Genomic DNA, 9,951 nt, shown 5'->3' on the forward strand with positions numbered 1-9,951 from the left:
TACATGTATTGCTTCATTTATTTAAGTATTTAATTAATTGCCATATATATTTATTTCAATGGCATATTTATTTAGTTGTTTTGTTACAATTGTCAAATCAGTAAGTTATGTTTATTTTGAAACAGGACGTTTTATTTTGAAACAGGAAATGTCTTGTAACTTGTTAGGGGACTTGTAATCAGGAAGTGAAGGAAGAGCATGGCTCAGTTTACAATCCAGTTGAGTCTGCTTGCATCTTATGCCTTTTGATGGCATCGTTGGTATGTATTGATTTGTTTTATTGTTACTTATGATTGCAGATGATTATTTTTGTGACAATGTTTAGTTTGGGAAGTTTTATGCACAAAGTCCATCGAGTCATAGTTAATGACTACTCCGCTATGAATGTTGTTCATATGACAGAATAAATATGAATAAATAGTTGTTATGTTAAAATACAGTGGTTTATAGGAACATATGTGTAAATCAGTAGTAAATACATAAAAGTAGCGGTTAAAAATAAAGCAAGTTATTTCATTGAAGAATCTGTATATTTACATTGTGTGTATGTGTAAGGTTAAAAAGAAAGCATTTTGTTTGTATTCATTATGCCCTTTGTGTGTTTTAGTTTTACTCTTTCTTACGTCAATAAACCTGTGGACAACGGACAACTGTCTTCAGAGTCGTGATGTCAGGAAAGAGTTTGTCTAACTGCCAAGGTGTATCACGGCACATATACTGAGGGCAGCATAGTAAAACAACGGCTTTCTAGCGGGCAAGATAACGCAGCCAGCTGGCAGACGCTACTAACAACGTCATCTCACGCAGCCAGTGGATGACCATCACAGCAGTGTCTAAACAGAGGTACGTCACCAGACAACACCATGTCCGAGAAAGCAACTTCATTAAAGACGCGGTCCCGCGCTACATGTTCTGCTACATACTCAAGTGTATCATCAACGGGGTCTGCTGCAGCAAAGGCAAGAGCGAGAGCAGAAGCAGCAAAGGCACGCATGTCCTACGCCGAAGAGGAAATGAGCCTAAAGCTATAAAAAGCTAAGCTGGAAGCCTCAATAGAAATGCTCAATTACAAGAAAGAAACTGCTGCAGCCGTAGCTGAGGCCGAAGCCCTTGAAGCTGTGGTAGATAAAAATAGTGAAAGACATAGTTCCATGTTAAATTTGGACTCCAGTCCTTTGGAAGCTGCACAACGCACAGAACAATATGTGATTGATCAAGCCGAATCACAAAACACAGACGCTCAGCTGCATGATGATGGTGTTGGAGCAATAAGAGGGTCAAGCCCTAACTACGAAACTCCAGCTTCATCTATCAAATCTGAAGTCAACTCATTCCATCCGGCCCAAGCCAATATAGCTTCCCATCATACACATGGCCACAATGCAGCTTCTCAACCAACTCGCCTCATCTCACAGCAGCCTTACATCTATGAAGATGAAAAGCTCGATGGGACACGCAATGTTCGGTTTGACAACCACAATGCCACTCCTGAGCAAGGTCTTGGACCTCAAAACGACAAAGGCGATCCTGCTCTTAAATCCTATCTCACATCTTCAAACACCAATAATAACAACTCCAACATTAGCGACTTTGTGAGATACTTTGCTCGTCGTGAGCTTGTGGCAACAGGCCTACTTCAATTCAACGACAGACCTCAGAACTACAGAGCCTGGAAACGGTCTTTTCAGAATGCAACCAGAGGTTTGGACCTGACACCAAGCGAGGAAATGGATCTCCTGTTTAAGTGGCTCGGCAAAGCGTCAGCAGAACAGGTCGAGCACATAAGAGCAATACACATCAATCATCCAGCAGCAGGTTTGGCTATGATATGGGACAGACTTGAACAATCTTATGGCTCCGCAGAAGTAATAGAAGATGCTCTGTTCAAACGTATCGACGCCTTTCCAAAAATAACAAATCGAGATTATTCTAAACTAACAAAGTTGAGTGATCTTTTAATGGAACTAGAGTCAGCCAAAGCTGAAGGAGACCTACCCGGCCTCTCTTTCCTCGATACAACGAGAGGCGTCAACCCAATTGTACAGAAGCTCCCCTTCGGTCTGCAGGAGAAGTGGGCGTCAGTTGGGTCATCCTACAAGCGGCAACATCACGTTTCATATCCCCCCTTTGCCTGCTTCGTAAACTTTGTTAGCCAAGAAGCTAGTGTCAAAAATGACCCAAGTTTCAACTTTGTCTCTCACTCAGACATTTCTCCCAGGCCAGAAAAAACAGCTTGGAAGCCAAACAGACCGCGAGAAGTCTCTGTTCACAAAACAGAGATATTTCCAAAAGCCATCTCTGATCCTAGGGAGCCCTCAACGAAATTCAATGACTGTGACAAACTGTGTCCAATCCATAAAAAACCTCACCCTATACGCAAATGCCGTGCATTCAGAGAAATGCCCATCGAAGACCGTAAGACATTCTTAAAAGAGAATAACGTCTGTTTCAGATGCTGTGCTTCATCATCACACATTGCAAGGTACTGCACATTTAATGTTCGTTGTTATGAATGTAAAAGTGAAAAACACCACACAGCGCTTCACCCTGGACCTGCTCCCTGGGTTGGAGGAAAAGACTCTGCTCCAGAGCATGGCGGGGAGGAGGATAGCTCTCCACAACCCCATGTCACCACCAAATGTACAGATGTCTGTGGCGGAGACGTAACGGACCGATCCTGCTCTAAAATATCCCTTGTGAATGTGTATCCAGCCGGCCACGCTCACAAAGCAGTGAAGATGTACGTGATTCTGGACGAACAGAGCAACAGATCACTACTTCGTTCACAGTTCTTCGAAGTCTTCAATGACCAAAGTCCAAGTGCTCCTTACTCACTGAAAACATGTGCTGGAGTAAAGAAAGCGACAGGAAGAAGGGCCTGTGGCTACATCGTGGAATCTTTGGATAGGACCGTCAGCATCCCACTACCCAGTCTCATAGAATGTGATGACATCCCAAATAACAGAAGTGAGATTCCAACTCTCAATGCAGCTTTTCATCACGCACACCTAAAGTCAGTCGCACACCTCATCCCAGATATCGACCCACAAGCCCCAATTATGCTTCTCTTAGGTCGGGATATTATCAGAGTCCATAAGGTCCGCAAACAGGTCAATGGCCCACACAACCTACCTTATGCTCAGAAGTTGGATCTGGGATGGATCATCGTGGGTAATGTATGTTTAGGCCGCGTTCACAAACCATCGACAGTCAACGCCTTCTACACGAACACCACGGAACGGGGACGCCCTACTCTCTTTGACCCGTGTCCTAACATGTTCCGTGTAAAGGAAAAATACAGTGACACCCAAGCCACAAACCACCTCCAAACACACCCTGAAGAGATATCAAACTGTGATGTTGACAGCCTAGGACATAACATATTCAAGCAGACCAAGGACGACAACAACATGGCTCCGTCTATCCAGGACATCTCCTTCATGAAAATAATGAAAGGACTAACAAAAGATGCAAACAACAGTTGGGTAGCTCCATTACCCTTTAAATGCTCACGTCAACGGCTCCCCAATAACAGGCCACAGGCATTGAACCGTCTCAAGTCGCTCAGACGCAACTTTGAAAGGAAGCCTGAAATGAGAGACCATTTTCTCAGTTTCATGGACAAGATGTTCAAGAATGGTCATGCTGAGTTAGCCCCCTCCTCCCAGTGAGGATGAAGAACAGTGGTACTTGCCAATATTTCAGTGAGCTTCGCATTGACCCTGACGTCCAAAGTTTTGTGATGCGTGACTTCTATGTAGACGATGGGTTGAAGTCCTTGCCCACAGTCGAAGCTGCAGTCAACCTGCTGAAAAAGACACAAGATGTTTTCTCCAAATCAAACCTAAGGCTGCACAAGATCGCAGCAAACAACAAGGAGGTCATGGAGGCCTTTCCGGCCGAAGATCGTGCAAAAGACCTTAAAGACCTGGACCTCAGTGCAGATACGCTGCCAATGCAGCGTAGTCTTGGAATCAATTGGGACCTCCAGACCGACTGCTTCCACTTCAGCGTCTCCGACGAGATAATATCCTACACTCGACGGGGTGTCTTGTCTACAATCAACAGCCTCTACGATCCTCTAGGGTTTGTAGCGCCAGTCACAATACAAGGCAAGGCTATTCTGAGAGAACTCACAACTGACAAAGGTGACTGGGACTCGCCTTTGCCCCAAGAAATGGAAGACGCATGGACATCTTGGAGAGCATCTTTGAAAGAACTGTCCCAGCTTTCTATTCCCAGAGCCTACACTACAACTTCTGTCGCTGCAGGCCGTTTGAACGACACAAACTGGCTGAGTGGACCCAAATCTCTGTACACACCGGAGACAAGTGCCTCAGAGAGCAACTACAAGCTTGTAGACCCGGGTTCAGACCCAGACATTCGCCCTCTGGTGTCCACTTTGAGTACTACAACAACATCCAAGCAGCTTGGTTCTCAACGATTCTCAAAGTTCTCATCTTGGAAGTCTCTAACACGGGCCATTGTTCGCCTCATACACATAGCCCGTCTTTTCAACATGACCTTGAAGAACAGCCCTTGTAAGGGCTGGCATCACTGTAAAACAGGATACACTGTTGAGGAGTCTGATCAAGCGTTTGTTAGGTTGTAGTGGATTTGATATACACTTGCACATGTAGATAAGAGAGGTTATGTTTTAAATTAATACATAAAGAAAGATATGATCATTAATTTGAGGAATATTCTGAGGAATGTATTATGAAGCATAAGAGAGGATCACTGTTTTATTATTCTGTTTGTTAATGACAAATGTAATGATTAATTATATGATGCATGGGAATGAATGGATGTTTTGTTGTTTAGACAATAGTTAAAGGGATGCCGATTGAAACCTGAGATGTTGCTTTTATTCTGTAGGCAGGATAATAGGGTTTTATTCTGAAGGGGAACTTCCTGTCCTTGACCGGAAGTGTGATCTTTGACCCCGCTAGTTTATCGATTTGAGGCATTCTTTGAAGTGGCCAATGGAACTAACCCTCAGGTGTGAACCTCAGGTCTTATTCGCTGTTCAGCGTAGCATGCTGTGTCTGACAAGACAAGAAGTTAAGATATATATATAGATGGAACACATTCACATAGAGCAGTCTATCACCTAGTCAAGAGAGCTAGTTAAACAATGAATTTTAAAATGGCTAAATATCCTCCAAAAGGAGGGAGAACATTTCTCTCCCCATGAGAGTTGACAAGGAGACCCATGTGGACTCTACAGAGAGCTAGGAGAAAGTCCTAGCTTCACGAAAGAAGGTGGACAGGGCTGTTTGAAGTCGTTGATAAAACGTCACACGTCCTCCAGGTAAGAGGCCTCATGAAAACAAAATGGCACCATTATAACATATTGTGTATTTGCAGATCCGACGGCCAAAGAATCACAACGAGCTGCTGAAGAGTTGCAGAATCAGGAGGGTAATTCTGAGTAGAATGGAAGACCCAGAGAGATGTAGAACTAGGAGAAGATGTGAGGTTACTTCCACATTTCTGCCTAGGCGCAATAGTTTTGGAAATTATATTGGTATTACTTTTTATTTTTGTGGTAGGTGCAGCAGTGAAACATTGGCACAAGAGTTAGGACACAGAAAGATGTTCACAAACTACACTGAATCGCACTGCTCACTACACTAGATTTGCCATTAACTGCACCCCCAGGGGCAAGAGTTTTGTTTCCCCCCAGAAATAGATCTAGGTGTTCGAGCAAGAGAGGAGAGCCGAACGAATACCAGCTCGCAATCAGATCCTAGCAGGATTTGAAATAGTTAAAAGAACATAGAGTTGATCAATTACATATAATATAATCCGCAGAGATGAATAAATTAAGAGAGAAATAAATTTAAGAGAGATGGGATTGGACGAGTAATTAAGACTCCGTTGGACAACAGAAGCGCATTTAATAGTTGATTCCTCCCACGGGTGAGAAGCTGATCCTTGATCATATAGTTTGAGATTGCTAGTCTGAACCTGGATAATTTAGTTCCTTAAGAAATATTTTTTGAGATTTTGAGAAGATTAAAAGAAAACATAGAATAACTACTTCTCAGACATGTTGGAGAATTGGTTCGGGAAATATGAAAATTATTTCCAAATATATTTCAGATATCCAACTTTAGTTAGAGCCGGCGCAGAAAGCCGCTCTGTGTGTTTTTAATTCTCTTCCACAGCTACACTTGTCTCCATCGTTGACCTTCATCGTGTACCTGACTGCCTGCTGTGATGGACCTCACCAACAGATGAGCTGCCCACAGAGGAGTATCGTGCACCTTTGACACATTGATTCAAATAACAAAACACAGAAGTCTGTTTGATGATCATCATAATAAAATAAATATAGTGTTTGAACTTGCTGTTTTTCCTTTTACCCGAGGAAATCGAGGAATGGAGGATTGCAGAGAAAGGAGACCATCAAGGAGATGAGCATGCAGAGAAAGAAGATGCACATAGACATATGCACAGATAGACACATATCTGATCACAACACTCCTAGACTTTAGTTACTTTGCAGAGCAGGGTCAAAAGGAGGGAGTGATATTGTTTTTTCTTCCACAGGTATTGATGATAGAGATTGTATTACAGTGATGTTTACAGTGCGGTGAAATAAAATCCAATACAAGTTGTTTATACTATGAAATAGTATAAAAGGAGGGACTGTTAGGTTGTAGTGGATTTTATATACACTTGCACATGTAGATAAGAGAGGTTATGTTTTAAATTAATACATAAAGAAAGATATGATCATTAATTTGAGGAATATTCTGAGGAATGTATTATGAAGCATAAGAGAGGATCACTGTTTTATTATTCTGTTTGTTAATGACAAATGTAATGATTAATTGTATGATGCATGGGAATGAATGGATGTTTTGTTGTTTAGACAATAGTTAAAGGGATGCCGATTGAAACCTGAGATGTTGCTTTTATTCTGTAGGCAGGATAATAGGGTTTTATTCTGAAGGGGAACTTCCTGTCCTTGACCGGAAGTGTGATCTTTGACCCCGCTAGTTTATCGATTTGAGGCATTCTTTGAAGTGGCCAATGGAACTAACCCTCAGGTGTGAACCTCAGGTCTTATTCGCTGTTCAGCGTAGCATGCTGTGTCTCTGAAAGGTATTTGCATGAATACCTCCACTAACCAATGGGAGCTTAGCTCAGCGAATGGACTGCGAATAAAACTAATTGTGAGACGTGAATTTGGTCTCTTACGTGGTGACGCCAGACAGAAACTGTTGGCTACGTCAGGAGACTGTGGAAGCGAAGCCATGTGAGCGCGTCCGGGCCTGGACCATGTATGTATACAGATGACTCTTGTTTGTTATGATTAAATAATGATTATTATATATCTCTGGCTTCGGAGCTTCTTCTTCCAAGCACAAGGTAGCTCGAGACTCTCTGAACTCTTACACGTTGCACATCATCATTCAAGCAGTACAGGAAGAAGTCTACAGTCAAGAGATCAGATGTATCCAAAAACATGAGCAGATCCCTAAATGTAGCCCTCTCAAAAATCTGGATCCTTTCATTGATGCACACTGCCTTCTGAGAGTCGGGGGCCGCCTCCACAATGCAAACCTTGATCAGAGTGAAAAGACTCCAGTGATTATTCCTGGCAAACATCAAGTTGCAACCTTACTCATCAAGCATCACCACGAACGAATCTATCACCAAGGCCGTCTGTTTACAGAAGGGGCTGTCCGTACAGCTGGCTTTTGGATTGTTGGTGGCAAAAGAAAAGTGAGCAGCATCATCCACCAGTGTATAACCTGCAGAAGGCTTAGAGCCCCACTTACAATTCAAAAGATGGCCAGTCTTCCAGCGGATCGTCTCTCGACAGAGCCTCCCTTTACGAATGTCGGCCTTGATGTGTTCGGCCCTTGGAGTGTCTCTTCACGAAGAACAAGAGGAGGTTATTCACACAGTAAACGCTGGGCTGTAATATTCACGTGTATGAGTGTACGAGCGGTTCATATTGAAGTCATAGAATCCCTTGACACATCCAGCTTCATCAACGCGCTAAGGCGCTTTCTTGCTGTGCGCGGTCCTGTCAATCACATCCGCTCAGACCGTGGCACCAACTTTGTTGGCGCCTGCAAGGAGTTGAAGATACCCTCAAACATTGACAACACAACTGTGAAGGCTTACCTGTCAGGCCAAGGTTGCTCTTGGACCTTTAACCCTCCGCACGCCTCCCATTTTGGCGGTACATGGGAAAGAATGATTGGTCTTGCAAGGAGAATCTTGGACTCCATGTTCCTTCAGCTGAAGGACAAACTTACCCATGAGGTGCTGGTGACTTTCATGGCAGAAGTGACAGCCATTATAAATGGCAGGCCTCTTGGTCCTGTGACAACTGACTCTGATGACTCATTTATACTCACTCCAGCTGCTTTTCTCACTCAAAAGGTGAATGTCCTTTCTGCTCCTACTGGAGAGTTTGGAGTTTCAGATCTCTACAAGCGCCAGTGGCGGCAGGTCCAGCACCTGTCCAACACCTTCTGGGACAGATGGCGAAAGCAATTCCTCCCAACACTACAGGCACGCAAGAAGTGGCAGTCCACTCATCCAAACATCAACCCAGGAAGTGTTGTTCTCCTCAAGGATAGCCAAGTACCAAGAAATGAATGGCCTCTTGGACTGGTAACACAGACCTTCCCCAGCGAAGACGGGAAGGTGCGAAAGGTCGAGATCAAGGTCACACGAACAGGAGTGACTAAAATCTTTCTTAGGTCTGTTTCTGAGATAGTGCTTCTTCTCCCCCCAGAGGCTCAGTGAAGTGAACTGTCTAGGATTTATTGAGTGGCGTGTATTCACGCCAGGCGGGGAGTGTTTTGTTACAATTGTCAAATCAGTAAGTTATGTTTATTTTGAAACAGGACGTTTTATTTTGAAACAGGAAATGTCTTGTAACTTGTTAGGGGACTTGTAATCAGGAAGTGAAGGAAGAGCATGGCTCAGTTTACAATCCAGTTGAGTCTGCTTGCATCTTATGCCTTTTGATGGCATCGTTGGTATGTATTGATTTGTTTTATTGTTACTTATGATTGCAGATGATTATTTTTGTGACAATGTTTAGTTTGGGAAGTTTTATGCACAAAGTCCATCGAGTCATAGTTAATGACTACTCCGCTATGAATGTTGTTCATATGACAGAATAAATATGAATAAATAGTTGTTATGTTAAAATACAGTGGTTTATAGGAACATATGTGTAAATCAGTAGTAAATACATAAAAGTAGCGGTTAAAAATAAAGCAAGTTATTTCATTGAAGAATCTGTATATTTACATTGTGTGTATGTGTAAGGTTAAAAAGAAAGCATTTTGTTTGTATTCATTATGCCCTTTGTGTGTTTTAGTTTTACTCTTTCTTACGTCAATAAACCTGTGGACAACGGACAACTGTCTTCAGAGTCGTGATGTCAGGAAAGAGTTTGTCTAACTGCCAAGGTGTATCACGGCACATATACTGAGGGCAGCATATTAGTTATTTAAGTATTTATTTAATCTTAGGCTAAATAGCATTCCTCACAGCAAAGGCATGTTTCTTGTCCAATCAATTTATCAGGAAAAACACACAAACACACAGCTAACGCATGCCTGCTCCTGTCATTTCATATTATTAGATCACTTACAGTGGGATACTTTAGACAGATGGGGTTGACGCCTAGATCTGGGTTGCTAATCACTTCTTGATTTATCTCAATATAGTTGACCATCTGTATTGTACCTACAGTATTTGGCATGTGAGGGTAGTGACGTCCTCCTGGACCACTGGTGCCAGGTAAATATGATTTACTAGAGATAATACACAGAAGACAGAGCCATCTGTATTCCCAATGTGCCTCCCATACAGTACGAGAGAGCTATGCACAGAGCAGGTACGCAATGCCTTTTCCACGCCTAATGCCTCGTTCAGCTGTTTTCACGAGTGAACAATCGAGGAAGA

At 42.8% G+C, this 9,951-nt stretch overlaps 2 protein-coding genes across 3 annotated transcripts; both read left to right on the forward strand.

Moving 5' to 3' along the window:
• The first annotated feature begins 212 nt into the window (after window positions 1-212).
• Window positions 213-4,613, forward strand: LOC117729138. 2 transcript variants are annotated; one of them, XM_034529885.1, is made up of 2 exons: window positions 213-260; window positions 608-4,613. In XM_034529885.1, exon 2 carries the CDS (start codon window positions 1,059-1,061, stop codon window positions 3,669-3,671), a length of 2,613 nt encoding a protein of 870 aa, XP_034385776.1. In that variant the 5' UTR covers window positions 213-260; window positions 608-1,058; the 3' UTR covers window positions 3,672-4,613. Both variants share the same exon structure in this region, with proteins under 2 accessions (XP_034385776.1, XP_034385777.1).
• A 3,193-nt stretch (window positions 4,614-7,806) lies between these two features.
• Window positions 7,807-8,778, forward strand: LOC117729388. Its single transcript, XM_034530396.1, has 2 exons — window positions 7,807-8,289; window positions 8,410-8,778. The coding sequence occupies exons 1-2, from the start codon at window positions 7,807-7,809 to the stop codon at window positions 8,776-8,778; spliced, it is 852 nt and encodes a 283-aa protein (XP_034386287.1).
• Window positions 8,779-9,951: the final 1,173 nt, after the last annotated feature.

Source organism: Cyclopterus lumpus, chromosome 4, assembly GCF_009769545.1.
Source record: "Cyclopterus lumpus isolate fCycLum1 chromosome 4, fCycLum1.pri, whole genome shotgun sequence".
Taxonomy (NCBI): domain Eukaryota; kingdom Metazoa; phylum Chordata; class Actinopteri; order Perciformes; family Cyclopteridae; genus Cyclopterus; species Cyclopterus lumpus.